Here is a 13,983-nt window from a genome sequence, read left to right as displayed (position 1 = left end):
CAGCTTGGGTAAACAGCAACAGCAGTGCCCAGGTTGTCCCCCTGCCCTGGGTTACACCACCCCCCCACACAGGCATGGTCACTGCCAAGCCTCTCTGTCCCCATGCCCAAACTCATCCCCCCATCTCTGCTCCCTGTGGGCACAGCCCAAAGCAGGAATGGCCCCTGTGTAGAATTGAGAGGTGGGTTTGGGAAGGGCGGAGGAGCACCTGTGCTCCAGGAGAGCTCAGGGCAGCCTGCCCAGTCTTTGGTGCCAGGGCCAAGGGCATAGAGCCGTCCCTGTGCCCACACCTGCCTCAGGAATGGGGGGTTTGTTGCCCATGGAGCCAGTGCCCCTGACAGAGGGGGGGGGGCAGAGGGTGCACACCTGGAAGGGGAAGATGGGTAGCGATGGGCAAAGGGTCTTTGCCTGCAGAGCGAGTGGGAGAGCTTGGTCCAGCAGACACGGGGCTGCTCCAGCAGAGGCTCTCCAGGGACCACCTGCAACCTGGGCTGCCTGGGGCTGGGGTGAACTGGCTGTGCTGGGGGCTGTGGGCAGGCTGGAATCCGGCCATGATGGTGCCTGGAAATTAACATCCAGACTGGTCCCACCCATCTGCGATCTCCTTCAGAGCTGACAGGCCCCGAGTTTATGGTCACAATGCAGGAGGGGAGCTGGCAAGCCAGAGACAGCCACTCCTTACCAAGTCAGTCCTGGAGCTCCAGGCAGGACACGGCAGGAGGAGCCTTGGTGTCTCTGCCCTGGGAAACAGCGGCCATTGCCCAGGTGGAGCAGGACCTTCCTCTTCACACCTGCAGCCAGTTGGGAGAGCTGGAGCTGCACATCCCTCTGCCAGTAGGAATAGAGCAGTGGGTTCAGGAGGGAGTTGCCCAGCCCCAGCAGCCAGAGGAAGTTCTCAATGACTTTGTAGGGGAAGCACTCAGGGCAGGCCATTTGCACGATGCTGGCGATGAAGAAGGGCAGCCAGGAGAGGGTGAAGCACCCGACGAGCACAGCCACTGTGCGCATGGCCTTCATGTCACTGGTGGCACGGGGTGGGGGACAGCCGCCACCCAGCCCCGCCTGCTCCACCTCCTGGATATGCTGCACGTGCACCGAGGCGATTTTCAGCATGTCACAGTAGAGGTAGAGGAAGAGGAAGAGTGCAGGGAAGAAGCCGAGGCAGAACATGGTGAGCATGTAGGAAGGCTGGAAGATGTTGAAGAAGGAGCATTTCCAATGGTTGGAGATCCTCTGGAAGTGCGGGATGAAGACCGGGAGGAAGCCAACGATGGCAGCAAAGAGCCACAGCCCCACCAAGCACAGCCCGACCCGCGGGCCTGTCACCAGCTGGAAATAGTGGAAAGGCTTCCGGATGGCCAGGTGCCTGTCACATGCAACCAGGATCAGGGACAGGATGGAGGCAGCACAGGAAGAGGTCACAAAAGCCATTCTCAGGATGCAAAACTTCTGGGAAGCATGAAAGGGCTGGGAAAGCTCATCCACGGCCAGGCCCATGACTGTAAAGCCAACCATGGCATCTGCCAAGGCAAGATTGAGGACGAAATAGAGCCGCTTGGAGCCACTCTTCTGGATGTGGCAGAGCAGGACAATGGCCACCAGCATGTTGGCAGCGATGATGAGCGAGGCCAGCACAGCGAGGATGGCTCCCAGGGCCCAGCTGGCCGTGGCTGCCTCACGTGAGACACACCACAGAGATGGTGCATCCCCAACATGATTCTCAGCCATCACTCACCTGGGGCCTCTCAGCAGGTGCAACTTGGCAGCAGGCACAGCCCCTCACTCTCCAGGGAGCAGCAGGAGCCTGGGGAGCAGGGGTGTCTCTGGGGGAAGCAGAGCTCTGCCAGCAGCTGCCCGCAGAAGGAACTGCTGGACTCACTGCTGTGCCTGCGGAGGTCCCTCCCCTCCAGCCACGTTTCCAGACAACCCTGGAGCAGGGGGTGAGCAGGGAGCACCTGGGCAGGAAGCTGCCACGGTGGCACACAGGGCGGTGGCTGCCCCCCCAGGCACCAGGGGCTGGAGCAGAGCAGTGCCTGCTCAGACACAGAGGCTGGGAATGGGGACAAGCACAGAGTTCCCAAAGTCTAGGACAGCTTGTGGGGCTCCTGGGGGTCACTGCCACACCCAGGACAGCTTCTTGCTGCTGGGACCAAGGGAACACTACTGACATCCTGCTGGAACAGCAGCCCTGAAGGTGACCTGGTTACAATGAGGAAAAGCACTGACAAGGGACCTGTGCTCAAACAGATGGAGAAACATCTGCCAGCCTGGGACAGCAGCATTCACAGCTAGGAACCTGCAGTGCCCTTGGCAAGCACAACAGGAAGCCCAGGGTATCCTTGGAGAGGCTGGAACCAAAGAATTGTTGGAACCTGCAGGGCAAAAAACCACCACAACCCACAGAGGGGCCTCAGATCCAGGCAGACATGGACCTCTGAGAGCTGGTGTCTTCTGCCCACTCATGGATCCATGCAGAAGTAACTGGCTGCTGCCCCAAAGAGCCTCTCTCTGTCTTGGAGCTCCCCCTGCACACCCCTTCAGATCCCCAGGCACAGCAGGCTGGCTCCAGGCTCCATGACACAGGTCATATCTGAAGGGAGACCTTGTCCATCATTCACTGACCTCACTCCTGCAGGAGTTTGATGAACTTATGAACTTTGCTGTGATACTTCCAGTGAAATCTATGTAAGTGCTACTAACAGTAAAAAATAATGATTCTATGTACACACTCACTCACTTTGCTAGTCATGAGTGTATTTACCTAATAGTAACTTGTAACGAAGAAATTTATGAAAGCAAAGCCTCTGCAATCTTGTGCTACAGAATCCCACAACACCCCTTACCCCTGACGGGGGGGGGGGGGGGGGCACTGACCTTCACAGGGTCTGACAGTGACGGCTCCAGCCCCTACACAAAGTGTCACAAGCCTCTTTTGCCTCACGAGCTGGAAAGATCCAAGCTGCCAGGAAATGGGCAGGACTGAGCATGTGTCTGTCAGACAGTGAGTGACTGGGGACAAGGCAGCTGGGGCGGGAGGGGCAGGGCCGGAGGGCAGGAGCTCAGCAATGGGGGCCCTCCAAAACACCCGGGCTCTGTGCTGCGGGCGGCCACGGGAAGGGTTGTGGTAGCCTTACACATCCTCTGCTTCTGTTTGCTCAGGGAGACATTTGGGGAGCCTTTGTCCTGATGTTGGACAGAGTCCAAACCCTCGGAATGAGATCAAGGACAAGGGAGAAGTGGCAGGGCCAGTGAAGAGCAAGTACAGGCTGGAGCCAGTGCCCCCCTCTCCTGCTTTACTAATTAAAAGCCATTTTTAGCTTTCATGTATCAGGAGGACGTGTATTTCTACCTTAAACACCTGGGGAGGGCTGACTGGTTCCCATGGAGCCTTCCATGTTGGAGTTCCACCCCCAGCCCTTCCTGTGTGTGCAGGAGCAGGTTCCCACACAGTGCCTGGCACAGCCGGCTGAGCTGGGCCCTGCACGAAGAGCCCTGCTCAAGGCAGGATTTCAGCCCAAGCACTCAGTGGAGTCACCTTCCCTTCCCCTGCAGCTTCTACAGGCAGCTCTGACTTTGTAACACCAATTCCCTCCCATTTTTCCCAGCGGGATTTGGCTGAGCATTCCTTGTATGACTTCCACACACACTCAGCTCACAGCAGGCTCAGCCAGGACATGCTGCTGTGTCACCAGGGACCTTCATCCAAACCAAAGCCACCCCACAAAGAGGAAAAGGAGCAGGAACATAAAAAAAACATTTGCTTCCATAGTCATAAACATGAAAAAATAACCAAAAATCAGAAGAGGATGACCAAAATATTCTCCTCAGCACCAGAACCACTATTTTCAAGTGCTGAGCTCACCTTTAAAGCACAGTACCTGTCTGTACAAATGATTTAAGCAAAAATAGTGTAATAATAAGCAGGAATTTAAGAGACTGAGGTTTGGCAAAATTGAGCTGAGAGGGCAACAGGGTCATTTTCTGATACTAATAAACTTGGGTTTAGAAACATCTCTACTGAAATTAATCCTACAGACTGTTTTTACATAAATACATGGAGAATGAAGGGGTCTATAGCATGGTGAAAACCACACTTCTGTGCTCTACAAGGGCAGACACCCCTGCAAGCGAATGAGCACAGACCCAAACTCAAGCCATCCAGTCAATAAATAATTTAATGAAGTTACAAGTTCTGCAAGAAACATGATGACAATGGCACCTTCACAGGCCCTGCCCCACGGGCACGGGAGGAGACCCACACCTGCCAGCCACGAGCCACAGTGCCCCAAAGGCCACTGGAACACACAGATCTTCACAGAAGATATTCCTGCAGGCCCAGGCACACAACACCTCCGGGTGGGAAACACGTGGCTCCCACCTGTGCCAGGCAGCTCATGCTCCAGGGACCATGCATGTGGGGAGAGCCCAGCCCACAGGGACCAAACACCACGACATGGGGACAGTGGGATGAAGAGGAAGGCGGCAGCACAGCTCTGCTGCCAGCCCTGAGGATGACTCTGGAGAGATGAAGGCAGCTCTCAGAAGGGGAGGCGCTTCAACTGCTCGTATGTGATAAAAAACTGAAGGGAGTGTCAAGGAATTGGGACAGATGTGAGGCAGCTGCCTGGCAGGGCGGGTAGAGCATTCAGCTAGGGCTGGACACCCATCCAGGGAGCTCCTTAAACCCACCCATGGAGCTCCCTGCCCAGGCAGCACAACCTGACCTGCCCAGGCAGAACAGAGCTGGGGCACAGGCACTGCCAAGAGTGGGGAGAATGGACCCAGAGCAAACCCAGCCTTGCCAAGACCACTGGGAGAGGGAAGTGGCTCCAAGCCCAGACTGAGAGCTCTTTACAGTGAACTCCCCACCCAGTTTCAGCAGGCAGAATGCTCTGGCTCAGCACACAGCAGCGCTGGTCCTGCACGGAGTCAGCACCTGCCTCAGCAGCAGAATGTTCCCCACGATTCCCTACAAAACAGGAGCTCATCCAGGAACCTCCTGCAGCCCAGGCCATGCAAGGTCTCAGCCAAGCCCTCAGAGGCTCTACAGGGACCATCGGCAGTGCTCATTAGGGTCCCCAGTGCACCCCATTGGGGTGTCAGCTCTGCCCTGCCCTTCCCAGCGGGGTTCTCCCCTTGTCCCACCCCACCACCTCCCAGCAGCACAGGGAAGGATACGATGATGTTCCAGGGACCCAGACGAAGCCAGTTGGGCCAGAAGCCTTTGTAGAGTGCAAAGAAGCCCTCACTCTTCCATGTCTGGGAGGAGAGAAAAATCGATGAGGAAACACACCAGGCCCACGCCCTGCCCACCTCCCTCCCCAGTGCCACGTGTGCCCCACTGGCCCTGCCCAGCTGCTGCAGGGAGCACAGGCCCCTGTGCAAGTGTGTGAAGCAGTCTCTGAACCCAGCTAACTGCCTCATGGCCTGAATTTTGTTCCAGGAGGCTGGGAGGATGCTCAGGCTGACAGTAGCCTCAGGGAAGTGACTCAGGGCCCTCTCCCACCTCAGTGATGACAAACTGTGTCACTGCAGGATCTCACTGCTCCCATCAGAGCGGTGCTGAGACCTGGCCAGCCTCCCAGGACAGGGATGTGCCCACCTGTCCCCTCACCTTGACAAGGCCATCCAGGGTGCCCTTGTAGAGCTCGGTGCTGCCCACGATGGCGCGCTGGTTCATCATCCGCGTCCGCACCACGTCCACGGGGTTGGAGGCGATGGCTCCCGCCAGCCCGCACGTGAAGCTGGAACTGCACACACCAAATCAGGGCAGGAACAGCCCTGGACACAGCCACTCCCACTCACACAGACACAAAATACCTCCCACTGGACATTAGCAAAGGCATTTAGCAGTGGACATGAGGTGCACTACTTGCTCCTACCTTGGAAAGGGGCAGTGGCAGGGCTGCACAGGACCCTGTGGAGCTCAGGGGAAGGAAATGCTCAGCTAAGCCAGACCCTCACCTGAGCCCACAGCTGGTTCCACAGGGCACTGGCAGCCCTGCAAGGGTCCCAGGTGCTGCCCAGGTGACACAGACCTGAAGGCACCCCCTGGGAGTGCACATCCTTCCCACCAGAACAAACATTTCTTTGGGAAGGAGAGAGGAAGAGCAACGACACCAGAAAGGACCACAGAACTGCCAGTCTCCCCTTCCACAGAGGGCCTAGTGCTCCTCACCCTCACCCCAGCTGGCAAAGACAATGGAAGCACTGCAGCATCTGCAACATGGAGGTGAAAAAGGATTCCAGTGTTCTGTGCCAGCCCTGCCCAGAGCAGCTGACAGCAGCACTGACTGCTCTGGGTCCTGTCAACTTTGTGCTTGCTCCTCTCTCAAGGCTCTTCCAGCAGGGGCTGCAAGATCACAGGGTCTGGACAAGTGAGGACTAGGGACTGGAGCAGCTTCTGAGGGACTGTTACAGGTAGCTACACACATGGATCTCCTGCCTGGCTCATACCAGGGCACAGATGTGGGGCAACATTTCTGTCATTAGCCGGCAGAAACCAAGCTGGCATTTCATGTCACCAAAGGATTTCTGCCAGGTCCTTCCCCAAGGAGGTCTCTGGGATGTGGGGATGGATTAGTGGTGGCCTTAGCAGTGCTGGGGAAACGATTGGACTCAATGGTCTTGGAGGTCTTATCCAATCTTAATGATTTCATACCTGCTGCTAACTCTGAGCTGTTCCAGCTGACAGAGCAGATCCTTTGGAAGCACTAAGCCTGCTCCAGATCCTCTGGAAGCACTAACCCTGCTCCCTGCAGATCCAGACCACTCGCTCCATGAATGGTCTCCCCCCATCCCTCACACAGCCCCCCAAGCCTGCAGCAGGTACTCACACAAAGTGGGCAAAGATGGTGTCCCCCATGAGGCCTGACAGGATCAGATGCTTCTTGGTGATGTCGTAGACTGGCAGCTCCACCCCCACCACGATGGCCGCTCGCTGGGCCGTGGGGACCACACCCTGTGCAGCACAGACACTGTCACCAACTGCAGCCACATCCGCCAGCTCCTTCTCCTGACAGCCTTCCCTGTACCTCCCCTGCAAGCACACCACCTGCTTCCCAGCTTTGCTTCCAAGCCAAGGAGGATAACTCCACCCTGGCAGCGTTATTCCAGCTGGATTAACTCCACACTGCTTCCCTGCTCCCAGCACCAGCCCATGGGAACTAGGCTGTCACCCCCTCACCTTCTGCACAATTTCAACACCAGAAAAGATTCTGTCCCACATGAGCAGCAGTTTAAGGGGCCGGGAGGGGCTCCAGGTGTTCCTTGCTACAGAACAGCAGGAGAGCACCTGCTTCCCTAAGATTTCTCTTAGTTCTGCTCCTGCTGGGGGATTCTAGGAGTTGGTGCTCACTCTCCAGAGGCCTCGGGTGCCTTCCTGCTGGTAGATGTCAATGAAGCTGCCAATCATCCCGCCCTGGAACAAGCTGCCCTGAGCCTGCATTCGGATCTGAAAGAAAGGGAAGAGTCAGCAGGCAGACGTCTACACCTGTCCTGACACCAGCACTTGGCCACAGGGCAAGGACACCAGGGACAGCAGCTCCATGGAACTCCTGGGAGAGGAAGAGAGCAGCTCAGAGCACACTCTGTTCTCCACGTTCCTCTCCCTGCAAACCACACCGACAAGGATGGCAGCAGGCAGGGGCAGGGTGGGGGCACAGGAACATGAGGAACAAGGCCTTCCCCCTGAAAGCAGTCTCAGAAGGGGGATCTATAGGGAGAAGAGTGGAGAAGTTCTCCAGGCTCTCTCTGCCCAGAGAAGGGCTACCCTGAGCCCAGGGCACCAGGCAGTCCCCACTGGGCTCTGCTCACTCCATGTAACAGGCAGGCCCTTGGGGCAGTGCCAGCACCATGATCCAGGGGACAGGAGCAGCTGGCTCACCTGGCCCAGGTCAGATAACACAGCTCCCACCCCTCACCAGTACAAATGTCATATTGCCCAGAGAAGCTGTGGCTGCTCCATCCCTGGAAGTGTTCCAGGCCAAGTTGGACAGGGTTTGGAGCAACCTGCTCTAGTGTGAGGTGTCCCTGCCCGTGGCAGGAGGTGGAAGAAGATGATTTTTCATGTCCATCCCAACCCAAACAGTTCCAGGATTCCGTGATCTTTAAGATCTGTGTTTTTAAACATCTATTAATGACCCTGGGCTTTGGTCCCCATTCATTAAAAAAACCCAAACAAGCAGAACTGGTGGCTCAGGGAGCACTGAGCTGCTCCTCCCACGGGTCACACAGCCAGCCAGAAGCAGCCCTTACCTTCAGCACATCTGTGGGATTGGCCAGTGCAGAAGAGATGACCCCCGAGACCACCCCACAGATCACATTGATGAGCAATGTTTCATCTGCAACCAAGGAAAGAAGGTCAGACCTTCACAGGAGGGGGCACAGTAGGCTGGGTAGAGCAGCTCAGTTCTCAAATCAGACAGTGAAGCTGCAGGAGCAGGGCCTGGGCAGGTGCCACAGCCCATGACAGGTCTGTCCCCACACCTGTCAGGGACAGAAGGTGGCAGCTGAAACACTCAGCAATGCACTCTCAGAGGGTCTGACTGATGAGAAGGAAAATCCTTGGACATGTGAAAATTGTGAACAATTATTTGAGATTTCTCATTGCAGGGATGAGCCAGGACAGAGGCAGACAGAGAGGGACAACCCAGTGTTTCCCCAGGCCCCCTGGATTTGCCTACACGCAGTCACTTGGAGCCAGCTGAGAATCAAGAGCAGGCAGGGAGTTAGATGTGATTAGTGCCAGGGAATAACCCCAGATTCCAGGCCCAGTGTTAGGATGATGGTTACATTGGGAAAACACACAGGCCTTTGCTGGTACTGACCACGACACTTCCCAGAGGACACCAGGCCACTGGCTGCCCCAGGCCTGTAGGGAGACAAACATTCAGGCACGGAGCTCACAGCTGAAAAGGCTGGAACAGCAAGGGGGAGTGTGGGGACTGTGTACACAGCCAGAACCAGGCAGGGAGAGGCCTTACTAAAGCAGGACAGCAGCCCTAAAAGGACCTCTAGAGTCACAGAATCTCCTGAGATGGAAAGGTTCCACAAGGATCATCCAGTCCAACTCCTGACCTGGCACAGACACCTCAACAATCCCACCCTGTGCCCGGGAGTGCTGTCCAAATGCTCCTGGAGCTCTGGAAACCTTGGGGCAGTGCCCCAGCACTCTCTTGGGAAAAAACCTTCTCCTGATACCAACCTAAAGCTCCCCTGAGACAGCTTGGTATCGTTAGTGTGCTGTATTTCCCCCGCCCATCCCACTTTCCCAGGCTGGAACGGTGTTACACCATTCCCTCATATCACAGCAGGGATGGAAATCTCACCTGCAGATCTCGGTGCTCCCTCAGGGAACATCCACCAGACTCTTGCTGCTCCACTCCCCAGGCAGGAGCTGCAGAGGGCACAGGTCAAGGGCACTGGTGGAACCTCACCTTTATAGTCAGGGCCAAAGCCAGAGAGCTGGACTGCACAATTCCTATCCAGAATGTGCCTGGCTGTGCCCCGGGAGGCTCAGGCTGGACATCAGGAGGAATCTCTTCATGGAAAGGGTGGTCAGGCATTGGCAGGGGCTGCCCAGGGAGGTCTAAAGTGGAGGTATGGACACCTCTGGAGGTGTCCAAGGGAAGGACTGGATGTGGCACTCAGCACTCTTGGCTAGGGACAAGGTGGGGATCAGACACAGGCTGGATGTCTTTTCCAACCTAAAGGATTCTGTGTTTCTCCTATGATTCCATGAAAGGAAGGAACCTGGCTGGAAGGAGATGTTTGGGTAGGAGCCACAGGCAGTGCAGAGCACAGTGAGGTTCCCATCAGGATTGAATCCAATCCTTGCTCTCACTGACAAACAAAACCACAGCACCCAGTAATGGAGCTCCATTCCTGTGGGAATCTTGGCATGGAAAGGACAGAGCAAGGAATGAGCAAAACACACAGCCCAGAGTGTGAGGCAGGGGAGCTGGGAGGTGCCCAGAGTGTGAGGCAGGGGAGCTGGGAGGTGCTCGTGTTGCCCTTCCCCAATACCAACCTTCCATGCGATCCACGAAGAGCCGCTTCAGGCTCTGGTAGATGCCAATCTTGATGGTGCCATAGGATGCCTGTCTCAGCAGTGCCGGGGCGATCCTGAGGGGGAACGGACCCTGAGAATCCCTGCAGGCCAGCTCGGGCCACTCCCCACCCGCCCTCAAACTGCTGGGGCCAAGCACAACCCCGCTGGGACTCCGAAGAATGCAGCTCTGCCCGGGTTATCCGGGATTGCCCCACGCACCCCAGTGCCAGGGGATGGCACCCACGCGGCCTTAGCCTTGCTCCCCGCCTCAGGAACACCGGGGGACTCCGCTCAGGGAGACAAGGCAGGGAGGGATCCAGGGGGTCACAGCAGCGTACAGGAAATGGGGGACCGGGATGGGCAGGGAGCAAGGGAGCAGAGGGATGCCGTGACAGAAGGTGGAAGAGGGGACCCGGGCTGGGGAGGGGGTGCCGGGAAAGAGGCAGGACAGGACAGGGCCAGGGCGGGCAGAGGGGAATAACCCGGGATGGGTGGGGGAGACTCGGGGAAGGCAGGGGGAGATGCCGGGGTGTGGGAGAGGTCCCGGGGTGGGCGGAGGGAGATGCCGGGACGGAGGGGGAACCTGGGACGGGCTGGTGGGGGTGAACATGACAGACGGGGTGATGCTGCGGCCGAAGAGGGAGGCCAGCACAGGCGGTGGGGGCTCCTGAGCCAGAGGAGAAGGACCCGGGGCAGGCGCCGGGGACGCCCGGGTGGGTGCAAGGAGGCGCCGGGCCGGGTGGAGAACCCGTGGCAGATGGGTGGGTGTCCCGGTACGGATGGATGGGGCCCCGGGGGAAGCGGCACCCGCTGCCGATGGGCCCCGGCCCCGAGGGGCCCGGCCCCGGTGCTCACCCCGAGTACAGGGCCCGTCCGCCCTCCTCGCGGCAGATGCGGAAGAGCGCGTGGAACATGCCCCGGTACCGCACCTCGCGGAACCGCGCGTCGGTGCTCTGACCCTGCACCTGCAGCCGCGTCTTGGTGAGGTCCACGGGGAACGTGCCTGCGGGGATAGCGGGGACACCGGCCTCAGCGCCCGCCCGTACGTTGCCGGTCCCGCCCGTCCCGGTCCCGCCCCGCCCCTGCGCCTCACCGAACTCGGCCACGATGGAGGCGAGCCCGCCATACACGAAGGGTTTCCAGTTGAGCGCGGACATCGCATGGCGGGCGGACACCGCCGCACGCGCCGCCGCCACTGGGCCGGGACCGGAACCGGAACCGCGACCGGAACCGGGCTCTGCACCGCCGCGCCGCGCCTGCCCCCTGCCGGCACCGCGCCGGGACGGTGGGAGCCGCAGGGGCTTCCCGCACTCCAACCCCGCCGCAGCCCCCGCGGCTGCCTCGGAGCGGGCCCGGCTGCTCCGGGGAGGAAATTCCCCCTTGCGCCCAGAAGCGGCACGGACCCGGACTGGAGGGATCACTCGTTATAGGAACCAAGTCCAGTTAAAGCCCCTCCCTTCTCCGCCCTGCGAATCCCACACTCCGTCGCTCCCGGTTTTCCAGCCAAATAAGCCTAAAATCAGCGTAAGAAAAACAAATGACACCTCCTCCCTGACCCACAGACAGGAACAGTGCTCCTGGGACCAGCTTCTCCCTATCAGGAACTTTTATTAAGAAACCTTTAAACAAATCCATAATAAATCACCCCAACCACAGCGGTGCAGCCCTATGGATTCATCACGGAATCCAGAAGATGCTGGGTGGGCACAGGGCCCAAACCTGGCCCACGAGGCCAGATGGAACACCCGGCAGCCTCTGCCCCCAGTGCAAGAGGGGGACACTGCCCCAAGTAATTTAGGGAAGGGGAGCATCCTGCTGCTCCCAGCCTTTACTGCTTGACACCCTCCCCAGTCGAAGAACAGGGCCCTGTCCCAGCCAGCAGCACAGGCAGCGTGGAGAGCCCTGGGCCAGGGTGGAATGAGAGGGAAGGGGGAAGCTCCCAGGTGAAAGGTCCAGCCATGGCATCCCAGGAGGTTGGAGCAGGCTTGGGCAGGCTCAGAGCCTCCCTCACCCCAAATGCTCACCCAGAGCTCAGCAGCGACCGGAGTCTCTGCCAGAGCCCCGCTCCCTGTGCCTGGAATGGGGCTCCCGAGATCTGCCTCCCCTGGGGGACGCGTCCTGCCGGCTGCTGTGCCCGTCGCCCCTCCTGCCAGCCTCCTCCCTCTTCTCCCGCTCCTCCCAGGAGCCGCTCTGGCCCCTCTGCTCGCGGTAGTTCTTGTCCCCCCTGCTGTCCGAGTGCCGCTGGTGCCGCCGCTGCTCCTCATCCCGCTGCGTCCTGCTCCCGGCGTTCCTGCCGGCACTCCCGCCAGCATAGCGCTCGTACCCCGGGTCCTCCTTCTCCTTCTTGATCTTGATCCTGGGATGGGGCTCCTCCATGCTCACCCGCTTCCCAGCTTGTGGGCTCGACTTTGACCGTTCTGCTCTGCTCCGCTGCTTCTCTGGAATTAGGGTTCACATTTCGGGATGGACCAAACTCCAGGAGCAGCTTGCTCCCCATGGCTCCCCTGGCACCATCCCAGCTCAGCTTCAGTTACAAATTCTCCCCCTCCACCCAATTTCCCAGGGAAGATCCCAGTTCACTTCCAATCACAACTTTTTCTCCTCCAGCTGCAGCCACCCCACTTCTCTCTTTAACACTCACATCTTGTTCTTCCCAACAACTCTGGGCATTTCCACACCACTTGGAATGCTGAGAATTTCCAACTTCCCTTTCATTCCCCTTCCTCAGTAATAATGTGATCCACTTTGTGGAAATTACCTCTCCAGGCCTAAGGACTCTTCCCTCGTGGCTCTCCTTCTCCCTCATTTTTGAGCATCTCCTCAGCACTCTGTAGCAACATCTTATTCCCACTCTCATTTTGTGCCCATTTTTGTTTCTCCAACCTTCTCTCCACGTAGACTCCAGCCCCCAAACCCTACCATGGGCACGCCCACCCGGGATCCAGCCTGCCAGGAACACTCCTTACCTTTCTGCTTTTTCACGAGCACATCCTCATCCTCAGACGGGGAGTCGGACGAGGTGTGGGGTGGTGTTTTGACCCCGCAGCCCTTGGCATGGAGGGCTCTAGTCACGTCATCCCAGTCCTCAGACTCCTTGGGGGGCCGGTAGTTGGCCACGTGGTCCACGCGGATGGTCCGTCCCTTGATCTGCGGGGCCGGGCTGTCACCGCCGGCTCCCGGCCCCCAGGACCGCTGCCGACGGGAGGGAGCACTCGGGGAGCCACGGCAGAGCCTGAGCTCCACTCACCTTAATCCCATTGAAGTTATCCACAGCCAGGATGGTGCTTCTCTGGTCCTCATAGCACAGGAAGCAGAAACCCTTGGACTTCCCGGTCTTCTTGTCCCGCACGAGGTTGATGTTGACGACCTCGCCGTACCTGTGACACACACACCGTCAGCACCGCGGCAGCGCCCGCGGCGCCGGGGCCGGGGCTGCGGCACTTACTGCGAGAACACGCAGATGACATCACCCTCGGTCAGCGCGTAGTGCAGCCCGCCTGCGGGGAGAGGGAAGGGAAGGAACGGGTCAACAGCACCGGCACCAGCACCGGCCCCCACCCCTAGCCCGGTCCGTACCCACAAAGATCCAAGCGCTGTCCTTGTACTCCGCGTGCCACGACACCGCCTCCTGCACGCCCAGCTCCGCCTCCCGCGCGTTCAGCTCATTGATCAGCTTCACCTTCGTCAGGGGGCTGCGGGCGAGGCACCATCAGCCCCGGCAACGGCGGGACAGGGCCGAACCCGGCCTGCGCCCCCACACCCCCACACCTACTTCATGGCGGCGGCAACGCGCACTGCGCCTGCGCGCGGCACTGCCCCGCCCCGAGCCGAGGCGAATGTAGCCGATAGCAGCCGAGTCGACCGATTCTAGCCGAATGGGACCGAGTCGAGCCGATTGTAATCGAATCAGGGCAATAATTACCGAGATAGCC

General features: G+C 58.8%; 3 protein-coding genes across 3 annotated transcripts; all 3 read right to left on the bottom strand.

Annotated features, from left to right (window-relative positions):
* Positions 1-686: 686 nt before the first annotated feature.
* Positions 687-1,728, bottom strand: GPR119 (G protein-coupled receptor 119). Its single transcript, XM_036402349.1, is given in 2 exon segments — positions 687-740; positions 742-1,728. Coding segments are annotated over 2 exon segments (1,041 nt in total).
* A 2,429-nt stretch (positions 1,729-4,157) lies between these two features.
* SLC25A14 (solute carrier family 25 member 14) lies at positions 4,158-11,278 on the bottom strand. The gene is made up of 9 exons (XM_036402072.1): positions 11,145-11,278; positions 10,907-11,054; positions 10,031-10,125; positions 8,257-8,342; positions 7,358-7,453; positions 6,837-6,961; positions 5,615-5,750; positions 5,179-5,259; positions 4,158-4,580 (listed from the first exon to the last, which is right to left on the bottom strand). The coding sequence occupies exons 1-9, from the start codon at positions 11,206-11,208 to the stop codon at positions 4,539-4,541; spliced, it is 873 nt and encodes a 290-aa protein (XP_036257965.1). The 5' UTR covers positions 11,209-11,278; the 3' UTR covers positions 4,158-4,538.
* A 356-nt stretch (positions 11,279-11,634) lies between these two features.
* On the bottom strand, positions 11,635-13,828 carry RBMX2 (RNA binding motif protein X-linked 2). The gene is made up of 6 exons (XM_036402348.1): positions 13,824-13,828; positions 13,628-13,758; positions 13,497-13,548; positions 13,299-13,428; positions 13,018-13,198; positions 11,635-12,489 (listed from the first exon to the last, which is right to left on the bottom strand). Exons 1-6 carry the CDS (start codon positions 13,826-13,828, stop codon positions 12,083-12,085), a joined length of 906 nt encoding a protein of 301 aa, XP_036258241.1. The 3' UTR covers positions 11,635-12,082.
* Between the last annotated feature and the right edge of the window lie 155 nt (positions 13,829-13,983).

The sequence above is a fragment of the Molothrus ater genome, chromosome 14 (assembly GCF_012460135.2).
Source record: "Molothrus ater isolate BHLD 08-10-18 breed brown headed cowbird chromosome 14, BPBGC_Mater_1.1, whole genome shotgun sequence".
In the NCBI taxonomy this organism is placed as follows: Eukaryota; Metazoa; Chordata; class Aves; order Passeriformes; family Icteridae; genus Molothrus; species Molothrus ater.
Note: the sequence above shows the minus strand (reverse complement) of the source record. Positions and strands in the feature narration are given on the sequence as shown.